Raw genomic sequence first — 16,797 nt, forward strand, 5'->3', positions numbered from 1 at the left:
TAACAATAAGGATTTTATACATGAAAGACTTATATATGAAACAATTTAGATGGAATATGTTGACACACTTTTTCCATAACTGACTTTAAAAATTATAAAAAAATTTCCTCGCTGGGAAAAAATACCATCTTACCATCTTCTAAAAACTTAGGTCATGGCTAGCCTTGAACAGTGGATATGTTGGAATAAACTCTTGGGTGGGGGCTGAATTTTTGTACTAATTTTCTTTGCTGATAGAAAGTAATGATACTGAAAGTTCAATTCAAAGTTTAAACCTGATTAACATTTTTTTACTTGTGCAAATGAATGCAATCAAGAGAAATAATATATATAATTCAGTAACTAGGATGGTGTTTTTATTTTAAATATTACTGTTAATGAAATACACCTCTTTGTGCTGCGCTTCAGTGTTCCAGATGACTGAATTCACTGTGGAGGAGCCTGAATTTGGATCAGTACCCATAAGTCTGCCAGTAATCCGCAACGCTGGGACACTTGGTAACGTTACTGTTGAGTGGGTTGCTACCATTGGTGGACACCCCGCTGATGAGGACTTGCAGGTTGCCTCAGGCAATATTACTTTTGCCCCTGGGGAAGCCTTCCAGATGTTACTATTGGAAATCCTGGCTGATGATGTTCCAGAAATAGAAGAAGTAAGTCAAGCAGTTACATCTTCCTTGAAGATGGTATTAGTTTTGACTTGTTCTAGAAATATGTATGATGGAAAACAAGAAATGTTCCGGCAAGGAGGTGCTAGAATTTCATGTTATACTCTGCTTGTAATTATTGTTAGAAAAAACACAAATTGTCTAGCTGCATTATTTCTTTTTCTTTTCTTCTCTTTGAGATTGTCCGTGTAGAATTAACTCAAGCCTCCAGTGGTGGTGCTATTGGGTTAGATGGCGTGGCAAGTATTATAATACCTGCCAATGATAATCCTTATGGCACAGTTTTCTTTCATCAATCCTTATATCGAGTTCAGGAGCCACTAGAAAGAAATATGCTGGCAAACATAACAGTCAGGCGAAGGTTTGTATAATGTTTGCTTTATTTATAATTACTATTTTTTCTTTACTTTTGTTTTCACTATAATGTCAAATTTCATGCTCCTCTCATATAAATATGTGCATCAATTCCTTGATCTGCCATCTCAACATATTTTCATTTCAAACACATCGTTTTTGACGTAGATGTCTGCTTATTACATAAATTACTTAAATGTAGTATACATTGAAATGCACAATGTAAACTCAATGTACACAGTGTACTACTATTCATTTTGTCCTTTTAATCATCAAATCATTTAAACCTGCCTGGTAGCCTGTTCCTGTGATTTGAACAGGAGGACAAAATGGGCCAGCCCTTACAGGATGAAAATAAGAGAAGGAAAACAGGCTTTATGCATGTGATCCTAGAGAAAAGGTGATGAGTCTGGGCGTCACCGGCTTTTTCTTCCTTGGTAGTGAGGAGAGCTGCCAAGTCCTGAAGACTAAGTTAATTCCTAGAACCAAATGTTTACAAATATGCATTCTTAACAGACTACTACCTGAGCTATAAATAATCAAACTTGCTATCCAAAAAAAAAAAAAAAAAAAAAGATAACTCAGTAATTCTGGTACTAGTATCAAAGGGAATGCATTTTAATATGTTATTTGGAATTTTACAGCAATTCAGAAAGGGTCAGTTGATTTTCTTCACTTCTGTTAACCCAGAAACATGTAGTATATTAGAGATTCTTTGTCAACTAACTGGACTTTATTTTATTATAATGTCTTTTAGTGAGGGAAGATTTGGTCAGCTGCAGATTTTCTACAGCACTTCTGAGACTGACATTGTAGCTCTTGCTATGGAGCAAGGTCAGGATATCCTGGCCTATTACGAGTCCCCTGTACAAGGAATTCCTGACCAACCATACAAGACCAGAGTGAATGTGTCAGCAGCGAGTGACCCTGTGTATTCCTGTGCAGCTCAGTGCCTAAAAGAACAAGCATGTTCGGCCTTTACATTTTCCAGTGCCTCAGGGATTCCTCTCTGCCTTTGGCTGACGTCAGATATCAGCCCATTAACTAACGCTTCAGGGTTCTGGACCTACAAGAAAAATGTTACCAGTGCATTTTCCCTCTTCAGCACACAAGCCATCGCTGGCAGTGATTATGAACCTGTTACAAGACAGTGGGCCGTAATGCAGGAAGGGGAAGAGTTTGCAAATCTAACAGTTACCATACTGCCTGACAGCCTGCCAGAACTGGATGAGAGATTCACTATAACCCTTTTGAAAGTAGAACTGATGAACGTCTCAGCCAGCTTAAAAAACCAGCCATCCATAGGACAGCCAAATACCTCCACAGTTATCATAATGATGAATGGAGACGCATTCGGAGTGTTTAAGATCTACAGTGTAAGTCCCAATGCAACAGCAAAAGGTCTGTATGTTGAAGTAGAGGAACGGCCTCAGACCAACGTGCAGCTAATGATACACAGAACAGAAGGCAGCCTGGGACAAGTGACAGTGGAATGGCGTGTCATTGGTGGGACTGCTACTCCAAACTTGGATTTTATAGGTGTCGGTGAGACTCTGGTGTTTGCTGAAGGTGAGGCAAGGTCTTGTTTTGGCTTCTGTTTTATAAAACTAAGAAAAAGAAAAAAGAACGTGACAGGTACACAATACAAGCACCATAAGTATCTAAGGGTTTTTATTAAAGAAATATTGCAGTATGCACTATAAAGATTTCCTTTACCACATAAGTAAGGATTAATAAAACTGAAGATAGTTGTTACAGCAAGGTTAATGGAAATGAGAATCAGGCCTAAGTGGTCTTTTGTTAGCCCTTGGTCACTACAGTACCAATTTTTCATGACATCTCTTTAAATTCTGAGATCATATTGTAACATAACAGAACGTATTTAAACATAACGTAACAGAACATATTTAAAAGATTTGCAAACAGGACAAACAAGTCACTCACAGACATTACTTAAGTACCATCCAGCGTGCTTTATTTTATGATGTGTTTTATATTTTCAAAGTCTGAGTTAATCGAACTGATATTTTGAAAGCAACTTCCAGGAGTGTAGTAAAGATTCTAGTGTGGTACCTTGATAAATCATCTGAATGGTAAGGCATGGCTGCCGGCAATGATTCTGAGGCCGACATGTAATTACATTACCAGTTATAAGTTTAGTAAAAACTGATTTTGAAGTATTTTGAAAGACAATCTAGCAGGAAATAGATGTGTATTCTGTAAATTGATACTCTCGTGATCATAAAACACAGCTGGGTTATGCACACACACTGAACAACAGGATTGTGTTGTAAATTTTAATGGATATATAGCAACTAGAGATTAACAGTGTTTGCTGCTTACATTATTATTCTTTGATAGTCCCAAAGGCGAAGAACTAACAAAATGTCAGCCCATTTCAATGCATTCCCTGGCTCAGTAAATGTACTCATATTGAGTGGACACCCTTGTGTGTATGGTTCATCTGAGAGCTTATCACCTGGCAATATATTTTTTTTTCAAGAATGATATTCCCCTTTTCTAAGTTAAATTTTAAAGTCATAGAATTTGTAATGAAAATAAAGAATTCTTGGCATTCAGAAATAATAATTCCTATATAATTAATTTCTACATAGTATATTTAATGATGTGATCATTTTATTGGCTTAATGTGACTGATCAATAGTAATTAAATAAAATTTCATAATGACATTCACTGACTTCCAGAAGGATAAGTAAGTTTGTTTCATGCAATTATAATATATTTTTGGTAATTAATTATTTTCAAAATTAGATGATTAAGTCTTTTACAAGGTAGTTTTCAAGTGGACACATGTTTGTATACATTCTTCTTGTAGGTGAAACAAAGAAGATGGTCACACTGCCCATTATAGATGATCCAGAGCCAGAGGATGATGAAAGTATTGAAATCAGCCTCATCCATACTGAAGGAGGGAGTCGAATTTTGCCCAGTTTTGACACTGTCACAGTGATTATTCTGGCAAGTGACAATGTGGCAGGAATTATAAGCTTCCATACAGCCTCAAGATCTGTTATTGGTCGTGAAGGTGGGTTCTTTGTGTTGACCACACTCAAATTTTAATGTCAGTTTCCATCCTTGTGCTTTCTGTTGAGAATGACTCACAATGATTGTGTTTCACTGTTCAGAGAACACCAGCAGAGAATATCCACATACTTGACATGTACTTTGAATTCTTGCAAGCATTCATAGAATTACAGAATGGTTAAGGTTGGAAGGGACCTCTGGAGGTCATCTGGTCCTTTCTCCCTCAAGCAGGGCCACCTAGAGCAGGTTGCTCAGGACCATGTCCAGGCTTTTGAGTATCTCCAAGGCGGGAGACCCCACAACCTCTCTGGGCAAGCTGTGCCAGTGCTCCCAAGACAGCACAAAAGTGCAGCCTGATATTCAGAGGGAACCTCTTGTGCTCCAGTTTGTGCCCGCTGCCTCTTGTCCTGTCCCTGGGCACCACTGACATGAGCCTGGCTCTGTCCTGTTCCACCCTCCCTTCAGGTATTTATGGACACTGATGAGATCCCCCTGAGCCTCCCCTTCTCCAAGCTGACCAGTCCCAGCTCTCTCAGCCTTTCTTCCTGTCCCTTGATCCTGTCCCTTGTCTCTCTGTTGGAGTCTTCCCAGTATGTTTGGGTCTGTCTTGCACTGGGGAGCCCAGAGCTGGACTGAGTGCTCCAGGTGCAGCCTCACCAGTGCTGAGTAAAGGGGAAAGAGCAATAATAATTTGGTATGGACCAAACATTTATACTATTGTTTTAAAGAATACGTTGCATGTTTCATCTACAGTTTGATGCAGTTTTGCATAGGATGATAATAGTACTGGTGGTGATTGCTTTAGATGGCCTTTGATGGAATCTCAGTGTATTGCAGTATCATGTTTCTCTGGTGTTTGAACTGATGGGTTATGATGAGGGTTATGATGACCCTGAATAATTTCAACTGGTTAAATGTTATCCATAGCATGCTACCAAAGTGAATGTGGTATATAACTATTGTGAAATTCAAACTGACAATTAAAAATATGAATATCTTTCAGAAAAAAAAATACTTTAACTATGTGATGAATGTTTTTGACTTCTTATTTTTATAACCAATATGTAGAAGAGGAGACCCTGAAACATTGCATCTTGTCCTTTATTCCTAGGAGAACAGCTACAGTTCCACATCATAAGAACTCCTCCAGGACTGGGAAATGTTACTGTTGAGTGGAAGATAGTAGGGCATAATGTTAAACAAAATTTTGCAAACTATTCTGGAATGCTTTTTTTTCCTGAGGTACGTCTATAAACAGTGATGTTCGCTACAGGAAAATACTGTGATTAGATCTGATCTGAGAAAAAGTCTGCTTTTTTAACAGTGTTTCTTTCTTGATTTGATTATTTAATTTTTCACTTACTTTTGGACTTAGAAACTGGAGGGAGCTTACAGTTCTTGATACTTAACTCTTCTTAAAGAAATTGTTCAAAATTCTTGTCATTTTGATACCACTTGTATTTTATAAAATAATAGCTAATCAATTTACCCTTAAAACAAATAGGGGACATTGAATACAACATTATATGTTGATCTGCTGGATGACCATATTCCTGAAGAAAAAGAAGAATACCAAGTCATCCTATACAACATGAAAACAGAAGGTAATGCAGAACTATAGCCAGCTACATCTTAAAAGTACCATTTAATGATATAATATTTTTAATTTTATTAATTCATTTTGGAGGCATAGGGCTGAGCAAACTGCAGCTGGTGCAAAGTGTGCAAAGTTCATTAACATTTTATTGAAATAGGCTTGGAGGTACTTCCTGGGAAATACTGTTTTATTTCATTTTAAAATATAGGGTTTTTAGGGAAGTTGATATTTGGCACTGGCTTGTTAAGTTTTCTTATTTTTTAATACATTTTTGTGACTTTGTATTTGGTATGCATAAAATTTCTGTTTCTATTTGTTATAGAATGTAAGTATACATACATGTGTAGGTCCCAGACCATCCACATACTTTAGTGAGCTTTGGTTTCATGGTATTTGCATGGCTACTAACCATCATTTAAATGTAACATTAACAGTAATATAAGACAAAAATATTAGTTGCATAACACTTCATTCACTGCAGTCCACTGATTCTCTTGCAGGAGTTTCTCCTACAGGTGCTGCTGTTTTGGATAGTCAAGGTTATGAAGCTGTTCTAACAGTAGAAGCTAGTGATGAACCACATGGAATCTTGAATTTTGCTTCCACATCCAGGGTGGTTTTAATCCCAGAGGAAAACAAAACGATTCAGCTTTTTATTAACAGAGAATTTGGATCTCTAGGTCTGTATAACAACTCCAAGCGAAAGGAAGTTTCGTTTTGATTATCATTAGGCAAATAAAAGCCATGATAATGAGGCCAGAAAGTTTGGAAAAATCTTGGTTGCAGCTGGTATTTTTTTCAGAAATTCTAAGCTTCTTTCTGCAGACTTGGAAACTAAATATTACTTAGAGCTAGAGTCATAATCCTCATTAATACCGCAAGGGATCTGAAAGCTGTAACACAATCAGGTAGCTATTAAGGTTACCATATTTTTGTCTAACGAGTCTGTCTCAAAGCATTAGTCTCTTCAGAGAAAAATAAAAAACATGAGAAAAGTGGCATGTATACACATCCCACATATTTTTTCTCTGAATTTCCGGAAGTCAGCACCGTAGGAATGTCCCATGGAAAAAGGTTGTTCCAAACCACTGAATTCAACTTACCTGTCTCCTCTGACAATTTCTGATTCCTCTTTGAATCAATTTATCCATTAACATCCTTCAAACTATATAGTATTCAATTCTACAATACAATAGCGTGCTTCGTGAAATATATATATATATATATCTTGTGTTTATTGCTTGAAAATATCAACTTGCATTGTGAGAAAACGTGTATAATAATTTCCTATTTGCCTTTTTGGACTATATTTAGACGTTGGTGATAATCTGTTTCTTTTGCCTTACTTGTTTTGAAATGATATACACATATACAGTGCTTTTCAAGATCTGGAGACACCAGAGAGTTATAGAGGCATTTTAATGACACTATTTTTCCATTTATTTTTTAATACCACTCCATACTCTAGTTTACTCTTTGAACACTATTCGGTAAACTAATGCTTTAAGATAACCATTCATAGTAAGTGCAAGATCTCTTACTGAATTAAAATAAGCATCATTATTTAATTATTAATTACAACTCTTTTATCCCTTACATTTTATTTCATATAGAGCAGCTTTTAATTTCATCTGTCACTTTATTTCAGGATCACACTCCTTATGTTTGCCACCTGACTTACCCTACCAGATTAGTGAGAGGTGGCTTTATTCTCAAAACTAGAATGTTTAACTTTTCCCCTTGGTAATATTTATCCGTGTGTCCCCTAATTTTGTTCCCTATTGTAGTTTGTCAATCAGCCCAGAAAAGTATCTAGAATTATTAATCTGTGTTTCCCAGCACTGTCTTTATAGCCTTTCATAGATATCAGTCATTCCCAAAAAGTGTCCTTGTTGCAAAAACTCTTTTTAATAATACATGAAATGTCCCAGTTAGTCTTTCAGCAATTTCATATTTATGGTCCACAGAACTTCAAATTTCTGGATACATTTGGACCTAATGATTTTTGAGTCCTGTGCAGACAGACAAGTTAGCCAAGGTCAAATTGAAGGCACATTGATAACAGTAACAAAGGTACACTAGCTCCAGTGTATTTTGGATTAGTCTTTTAATCATTCTGTTTTGCAGTTAGTCCTTTCATTTTGTGGATGAGGATTTGATCTCTTGTCTTTATCTATTGCAGTGAACATTATATGAGAACTGAAAAACAATTTATTATTATTATTTTTTTTTTCACCTCACAAATGAAACAGGTACTATCAATGTTACATATGCCACAGTTACAGGATTGCTCACTGTAAGTAATCACACAGAAGAGACCGTGGCTGAACCAGGAGCTGATTACGTACCTGCTTCTGGCTCACTGATTTTAGAAGAAGGAGAAACATCAGTTGCTATTAATATTACTATTCTAGAGGTAACCTCTAAACCCTTTAATTCTGTACTTTTCTGTATGATTTCAAAAGGGGAATATTTTGGGAACTAAAGCTTGCAGCCATTATTTGAAGCCCTGTATTCTATTTCATTATCATTTAGAAAGATTGTTTCAGTCCTAATAGTAAAATCACAAGGGATCAAATAGCCACAGAAAGCAGCTCTACTTCTGTCTAAAGGTAATAAAGTTGTCTCATTAAAACTTTACTGACTATCTAATAGTATCTAGAACAGTGTGCTTCATGGCTGGCTACAGGCTCGTACTTTTTCATCGCTGGAGATACATGCCTCTAAAACTGGTCAGTAATTTATTTGCAAGAATAGTTCATTGTTGCCACGGGATCTTTTTAATGATATATAATGTCTTACTTCATAATTGTTGCACAATAATCAGTTTCAGACCCAATAAAATTATTTCAGGAAAACAGAAAAATGAATTCTAGTGTCGCAGTAATATTAGAGACTTGTTGTGTGTTCCTTTTTGGTGACTTCTGTGGAAGTTTCTTCAAGGAAAATGAGAAGAGGATGTACTGTATTTGTGTTTTGCAGGATGATATACCAGAGGTGCAAGAATTCTTCTTGGTTAATTTAACTTCAGTGGAACTCATCATGAACCATTCAACGTCATCACCACCTAAGCTGGGTAAAGCATCTTACACCAAATTATTTTTAGTTTTCCTTTTTAATGGTTTATATTATATTACCTTGGGAGATTATCATTATTTGTTTTACTTACCAACTATGCTGAGATGAGACGTAGTTATTTAGAAGAAACCTCATAGAATATGAAATAGATTTATTATTACACTTAATCTCTTGCTTTTTAAACTCTGGGAAAATTATAATTTAATTTTCATAGAGCAGTTAGTAATTATCAGTCAGAAAGCGCAATTATTTGAAAAGTTTATTGGTGATTTTTTTTCATCTGATTTTCATTTACAAACCAAAAAATGGAAAAAATCAAAAAAAAACCTTTATGTGGCTACTCTGCTCACTCTTTTAAAAGTCTGTTTTTATTCTTTTATCTCTTTTAGGAAACATTTTATGGTTTTCCTACTCTTGCAATGATCTTTATTATTTGCTTAGTCTGCTTCTCATTTTGCTTCTTCAGAACTCAGTAGAATAGTAGTCATTGTCTTTAAGAACTGTTGGATTATCCAGTGGTACTAAAGACTAGTTATATAATTTCAGACATCCTCTTTGACTCTTTTCCCTTTTCTTTGCATGCTTATAGAAGTGACTGAGTTAATTCGTTACAGATTGAAAGGTAACTTGCAAGACTCATTGCTGATTTGTGAATAGTTGAGTCTAAAATATGAAAGGAGTAACATATAAGAATGAAGGATTCATCCAAACTAAACTGTGTTGTATAGTCTCACTTTCTTGTTGGCTCTCTCCTTGAACCATGACCATTTAACAGTGACGTGATACTGCATTGGGTCAGCTTTACTTACAATGAGAAAATAACAGTTTTAAGTCATAAGGCAAAAATGTGTTCATGTAACATGTCACAGTGAATTCTGTTGTCAGACAGTTTTCTAATCTTGTTTTCTGCATTGGTGTATTTTGATTTGTTATGGTTTAAAATTTAGGTCCTAGTCAATGCCATGCCTTCCTTCAGGACTTCTAGTAATCCCATACCCTATCCAAGATATTTCTAATGAGGGGTCTAATATCAAAAGGGATGGGTATTCTGCACGTGTTACAGGCATGTGCAGTCAGTTCTACACATCTGGCTTTTATTGCGTGCACTGCTCCTGTCATGGCCATCTGTGTGCCATATGTTAAGTAAGTCTGGTGTCTGTGATGAACAAGTGAGCGTGCCGAGCTTCAGTGACCTGTGTTTCTGATTGAGGTTTCACCCAAACAGCTTAGAGATCGTTTCATTATTTTGTCCATTCTGTTCTTGCTCCAGTCTTCTGGTAGAAGAAATAGCCTGACCCAAATACAAAAAAAATGTGTGGGTGGGTGGGTGGGTTGGTGTGGGTGTGAGTGAAGTGGAGAGTCAGGAGTGGGGTGGTATGCCAGACGTGGAATAAGGGGTCTGATGTTGAGAGCAAACTCTTAGAGATCCTGGGTGAACAGATCTGACTTCAGAGTGACATGAGAAAATGCGGATAAGGAGTGAAGCAGAAATGTCTGTAACTGCCAGAACTCCCTCAGGATTTGTAAACCTCAGTAATATTTCTGTTGTCTGTGTAGAGCTATTGCTCATCTTCATCTCTTCCTCATAGTGACAGGCTTAGATTCACGGCAATAATCTTCTACTTTTGTTCAGTTTTATCTGAATTGATGGAAAAATGTATATGGATCTAAATATAATATACTTATGGCAGACTCAGTGAAGTCAATTTGGCTTTAGAAAGTTGAAGTTTATAAAAAGTAAAATGAAGTAAGTTAAGGTAGTTGTGTGGTGCTGTTGTCTGAAAAAAACAACAGCCTACTTTCTGAGAATTATTAAGTTTTGACTGAAAAGTTCTGATCTCTGAAGTTAGTGGACTTTTCTGACATTAACCTATTATTTGGTGTTTTTCTCACTGCAGTGTATTCAATTACTATTTCAGGCGAGTTGTAAATATCTGTATGACTTTACAGAGCAGTAGAATATTACAGTATGTGAACACCCCACAAATAAATTAATAATTGTGTATTTGTAGTGGATCTGAGGTGTGCCATTAGGATGTATGATGAGGCACTGAAGCACGAGTAGAACATGAACTGCTGAATCATTTTTTTATTCTTCCTTGTTGTCTTTCTCATACTCAGAATGGCACAGTCTGCAAAATGTTGAATGTCATTGTAATAAGCACTTATAGTGAAGACAAATTAAGATTCCATCACAAATCTAGATTTTGTTATTTCCTAATGTTTTATGAGCTGTTTAACTTTCTAAATTTTCTTTAGTCTTTTTTTTTTTTTTTTTTGTTATGCATTGTTAAATATTACAATGCTAATTCAAGACAACGTTATTGCACCTCTAGTAGTATGGACACTTTCCAGTTATCTTGCCCACTCCCATTTTCTCCTACACATTTTTTGGAAGGAAACTGTAATATTAATACAGATTGAATAAATGCTTCTGTAAATCTTGAAAAACAAGGAAAATGATTTTATTGTTCTTTAATTTTTGTCTTTCTGTTTTGCCTTTTAGATGTGGAAGGTTTAGCTTCTCAAATTGTTATCGATGCTAATGATGGTGTAAGAGGAGTAATTGAATGGGAAAGTACCAAGTAAGTCTCATCTTCCTTGAAGAACTCACTGTGCCAATTAGTGATTGGTGTTGCCCATTTTCTTTCTAAAAGTAAAACTCCTGTTAAAAATAAGGTCGTCTTTGAGACAGTAAAGTAATCATTCAATTCAGCTGAACTAGAATGTGGGATTCCCCCAGTGAAAACAAAATTTACTATTCATCTAATTGGAATTCTTTTACTTATTACTACTTTCACTATTGTCCTTTTATATTACCAATTTGCCTAACCTCCCCAGCCTGCATCAACTCTCACAGCCTCACCATTCATGTAAGCAAAAACCAAACCAAACCAAAAAAAAAAAACCCTCCTGTTGCTTAATTCTATTTAGATAAGAAAAACAGGTAAAAGGGATGCGTTAGAGGACTATAATGTAGGGAATAATTCAGAGTAAAAATGTAATAAAAATGTACCATCTTTTTCAAAATAACATAATCAGTGAACACTGAGAATTTTTCTTTTTATTTTAGTTTTGAAGTTAGTGAATCTCATGGGAATCTGACAGTAATGGCTTACCGAAACAGAGGATCATATGGCAATGTGTCTGTATTTTTTTATGCCCAAAATTTGGAGGCCCAACTGGGTTTGGATTTTAATGTAACCTCAAGGGTAAGAAGCAACTCTAAATCTAGTACTTTTTATTCTTTCAGCTTCCATAAAAGAATATCTTCTTGATTATTCTGCAGAATGATCAGTAGTGATGCTAGATGTTTCAACTTGTTCCAGTTCCTTTGGTAATCTGAATGGAATGAAATAAAAATATTCTTATTCTTACTATTTATTTATTTTATTTTACTTTTTTTTTTAGTATAAAGCAAAATGTAAGCTTTCAAACATCTATTTCAAATTTAATTTTGATTAGTCATACAAACTTTTTGTAGACGATTTTTGCAACACATCTTTCAAAATAAATTATTTCTTGTCCTCATTCTGTAATGTGCTGCATCTTTATATTACTGATTTAATCAGTTTATAAGGAACAGAGAATATGGCTCTTCATATGCTTTCCCTTCCTTCCTGTTTCACAGAATTCTGTTTACCATAGTCAAAAATTTCTGTGTGATATTAACTGATGTAAGTATTCGGTGCTTTATGTGTTTCAACGCTAGACTCTTTTTTTTGCTGATGGAGAAAGGCATAAATCTGTTGATGTCATGATTTTTGATGATGAGATTCCTGAAGGTGATGAGAAGTTCCAGTTAATTTTAACAAATCCATCTCTGGGGCTGGAATTAGGGGAGAACACAACAGGTAAAACTTAGTTTTAATGTTCCATTTCTTTAGAATTATGTGGCACACATTTTAGTTTCACTTTTCTGAATAATCATATTTCAGAAAGCACCATTGCCCTGCTATGGTGAATCGTTATACTCCTGTGGAAGGTTCTGAAACATCCCTGTGAAATCTGTGCAATTAAAAAGTTTATATGTAAAGCAATGAATCAGAAAGCACGAAAATGAGTTTTTCAATGTGTATTACCTCACTGAACGGAGGTCTTTTTAGAGAGTTCATAATCCTTTCCTAGGAGAGGTTATTTTCTTCCTGTCTAGAGATCTTCCTAGTTAAAGTGAAATGCCTTCCCATTCTCTTCAGGTAATGTCATGGACACATAAGCATTATATACACACTAAAGGAAGAATGTATTTGAGTTTATGTTACGTATTACTTTACTGTATTATGTATATTTATATTTTACTATGTTAACCAAAGAATATTTTCATTATTTCTTTTTCAAAAGCTACAATTACTATCCTTGCCAATGATGATGGCCATGGAGTTTTGTCATTCAATAACAGCAATCACTTCTTCCTGAGAGAGCAAACATCTATCCATTTGATGGAAAGTGTTGCAGTATTGAATATTATCAGAGAACCACCTCAGGGAATATTTGGCACTGTGACTGTTCAGTATCTTGTAAGTGAGATTAATTCTTCAGAGGCAACAATGGATTTGACCCCTTCTCAAGGATATATTGTGCTCGAAGAGGGAGTCAGGTTCAAGGTAATATGCTAGTTATTACCAGAGAAGTGTTGGAGGCTTTTTTTTTTTTTTTTTTTTTTTTTTTGATATTGGAGAGATTTCAGAAATGTCTGTGCTTTATCTTCTGTTTCTTTTTTTCTTCTTTCATTCATAAAGTGAATTGAGTCATGAACTGTGACTGATTTCCTGTTATCTGATGTGGGCGTGTGTGAAAATTAAGTGCGCTCATCTTTAGGTGTTTCTCACTTTGTAAGGGTTGAGGTAAATTGAAAATAATGCAATGCACTGTGTAGATAACATTCACGTGTGCTTTGGAACAGCTCTTTTTATGTAGTCAACCTATCACTGAAATGCAAACTTATAAAGTGATAATTTGCAAGCCTAATAGTTAAGATCAAAGTAAAAACCCCATTCTGTAATTTAACATTTCAGTTAGTCTGAACTAAACAGAATGTGCCGCAACAAATACAAAAAGTAGAACATTTGTCTGTCTTAGGACTGGAAAATAACTTAAGTATTAAGCTCACTGCCTCTATACTGACCTCACAAGAATGTCAGCTAGAAAATGAACTAGCTTAAGTTTATGAATCTTGACTCTTCTAAAGTTCAATCACAATTTGATTTATTTATTTTTGCCAGTAAAGCTGGTGAAGCTAGTGTTAGCGTATTACAGGCAATAGGATAGAAACTGAGACAAACCTTTCTTGGAAACACTGGTTTTCAACTTCTCGCTTTTAAATGCATTTGGAATCACAATGCAGCAGATCTATGTGAAGTTGGAGCCTTCTTACTATAGTTGGTAAGTATGGTTTATTGTGGAAATGAATAGAAATATAAAATATTATAAATTTTGTATTATTTCCAAATGCATCATCACTAACTTTTTACTCTCTACAGCAAGGCTATGTGTACCTCTGAATTTTTTTCCTTGTTTGGGTAGTGTGAAGGATGACAGTGAGCCCCAAATGAAAGTGAAGCACTTAGCTTTCTCAAGATTGCTCTTTGTTAGTTTGAGATTGCCTTGAGAAGACCTGATCTTCATCCACAGTGGTATAGGAGAGGGAGAGAAGCATCAAGAGGAAAAGAGTATTTCAAATTTCTCGCTATTCTTGCTTTTTTTTTTTTCCTTTTCTTTTTCTTCCTTGACAGCACCAGTAGTGAGATTACCCTGTTTCCCTGAAGATAGCTTAGTTGCCAACTAAAATAAATTAAAACCAACTTAACTGATTACACTTATAGCTGTGTTGTGACTATACCCAGAAATGTATGGAATAAATAGAGAACAAAAGAAATTAGGATCAAAAACTTCAGAGGATCATATGATGAGAAAAGAAAGAAAAGAGAATAACAACAACAACACGTCAATGTGCTCATCTTAATGTTGCACGTATAGGGGCCACTAGAAGGATGGCTTTAGAACCTTTGTCTGAACTCGGTCTGAGCTTACCTCACTTCAGTCCTCTCCAGCTTCATGAGCTGCTCTTCTCCTGCTATGCTATTCAAAGCGTTATATTGAAATAAATAATAACAAAAAAAAAAGGTAGCATGTTCTGATAGAGCTGTGTCATCATCTGTTATCATGTCTCAATAACATTGTATGCTTGTTTTGTTATCAGACGCTGCATATTTCTGCGGTACTAGATGAAGAACCAGAAATGGATGAGCACTTCATTGTCACCCTGTTCAATCCAACTGGAGGAGCCAGACTAGGCACGAGAGTGGAAACTATGATTACCGTATTACAAAACCAGGCTCCACTAGGGCTTTTCAGCATCTATACAGTTAGAAATAGGTACTGTACACCGATCAGCAAATAGGAGATAGTTGCTTGTACTCCAGTTCTATTCATAACCCCAAATTTCAATTTATTTATTTATTGTTATTTTTCTTTATAAACCAGTACTTCACTACTGCCTACATATTCCACTGATAGTATTCCATGTTAAAAGCTCCAAACCTCGTATCAGTGTCCAGGGAGTCATACGTTTTATAATTTACTTTTATTTTTAAACCTGTATAAAATATACTTTCACTGAAGGCTGTTTTTCAGAAGCAAGTGACTCATATGGAGTGCCATTTTTAAAAACCATTCAGCTGAAACCATGCAGATTAAATAAATTTATTATTTAAATAAAAAACATATCTACGCTATTCTATTAATACATTAATATTTAATAATAATTATATTAATATTTAATATTAATAATATTATCCAAAAAAATATTAATTAAATTTAATATACTTAAATTTCGGTCTAGTTAAAGATTTTGGTGAATTGTGTATGATTTTGCATGATTGTGGTAAGGATCACTGGGAAACCCTAATTAATGTAGCTTCCATTCCATCAGATACTGAAACCCATTACTGATATTTACTTTTTATTTCTGTTGTATATTCTGCATCTGGAAGTGTAGAGTAAAAATCTTATTTTTATTACAGCAATGAATATACTATAAAATAATTATGTTTTTCCTTATTTTTATGATTCTCACATTAAGGACAAATTTCATCATAATTGAAGAAGCCAACACTACAGCTTATTTGAAAGTTTCACGGAGTAATGGGCTTAACATGTCTGTGAGCGTTGAGTGGGAGACATCATCAGATACTGCATTTGGCATCAGTACGTTCACTTTACAGAGAATGTCCACTACTTTTGTAGAAGTGGAGATAGTAAGAGAGTAACCAAGCATACAGCAGATGTAGCTTGGGAATATAAATTCAAGTATTCAGACACAATTCAGTTAATATTTTCCTATGTAAGATTTAGTAGATAAAGTACTTCAGCTGCTTAAGAGTCACCTTGTCATCAGCCACTTCTGCCAGAGTTTCAGTAATCTCTATTTCTGTCTTTGCTGCTAATATGAACATTATTGTCACTAGCCTTTTATCTATTTATTTATTTATTTATTTATTTATTGTGTGTGTGTAATAAAATTTGTTCTGTACTACTTGTAACTCAGGATCTTTCTAACACAGTATAAATGACATGTGACATGCAAGAGTTTAGCTCCTGGAGTTTAGTTCTGACAAGACAGTGCTTAGGGACTGTCTTGGAATAAAAACATGAACATGTTGTAACTAGGGAACAAAACATGAACATTTTATAAATATCTTTGTCCTTTTTTTTTTCTTTTTCTCTCTTTTTTTTTTCTTTTTCTTTTTCTTTTTTTTTTTTTCTTTCTTTTTTTTTTTTTTAACTACTTGCTATCTAGCTAATTTTCTTGTTAGCTAAATTCCAAGATGAATTATTATGAGTCAGACTCAAATTGCCTATGCATCTTCCATGTGCAGTTGTAATGAATGACAAACACATTTACTGCTTACTTCTCATTATATCCTTAGTATTGTAACATTTCTATGTATTTATATACACTTATACCAAAAACTAAGACACAACTTCAACATTTCTGGTACTAGGTCTGGTTTTAGCAGGTAAATAAAGAGAATGGGGTTGGAAAAGAGCTGAAG

At 35.0% G+C, this 16,797-nt stretch overlaps 1 protein-coding gene across 6 annotated transcripts in view; it reads left to right on the forward strand.

Moving 5' to 3' along the window:
* Positions 1-16,797, forward strand: part of ADGRV1 (adhesion G protein-coupled receptor V1) — a 291,563-nt gene that overhangs the window by 74,247 nt on the left and 200,519 nt on the right. For all 6 annotated transcript variants that reach the window (XR_004746216.1, XM_035310214.1, XM_035310213.1 and 3 more), the window contains 15 exons: positions 409-653; positions 848-1,029; positions 1,780-2,591; positions 3,860-4,069; positions 5,180-5,310; positions 5,573-5,672; positions 6,166-6,345; positions 7,918-8,081; positions 8,648-8,741; positions 11,250-11,328; positions 11,817-11,955; positions 12,456-12,597; positions 13,085-13,347; positions 14,943-15,118; positions 15,825-15,949. Coding sequence is in view for 5 of the 6 variants with exons in the window: in XM_035310214.1 (XP_035166105.1) it covers positions 409-653; positions 848-1,029; positions 1,780-2,591; positions 3,860-4,069; positions 5,180-5,310; positions 5,573-5,672; positions 6,166-6,345; positions 7,918-8,081; positions 8,648-8,741; positions 11,250-11,328; positions 11,817-11,955; positions 12,456-12,597; positions 13,085-13,347; positions 14,943-15,118; positions 15,825-15,949 (3,042 nt within the window). In the remaining variant the exon portion in view is untranslated. The remainder of the gene's footprint in view (positions 1-408; positions 654-847; positions 1,030-1,779; positions 2,592-3,859; positions 4,070-5,179; positions 5,311-5,572; positions 5,673-6,165; positions 6,346-7,917; positions 8,082-8,647; positions 8,742-11,249; positions 11,329-11,816; positions 11,956-12,455; positions 12,598-13,084; positions 13,348-14,942; positions 15,119-15,824; positions 15,950-16,797) is intronic.

This window comes from Oxyura jamaicensis, chromosome Z (assembly GCF_011077185.1).
Source record: "Oxyura jamaicensis isolate SHBP4307 breed ruddy duck chromosome Z, BPBGC_Ojam_1.0, whole genome shotgun sequence".
NCBI classification, from domain to species: Eukaryota; Metazoa; Chordata; class Aves; order Anseriformes; family Anatidae; genus Oxyura; species Oxyura jamaicensis.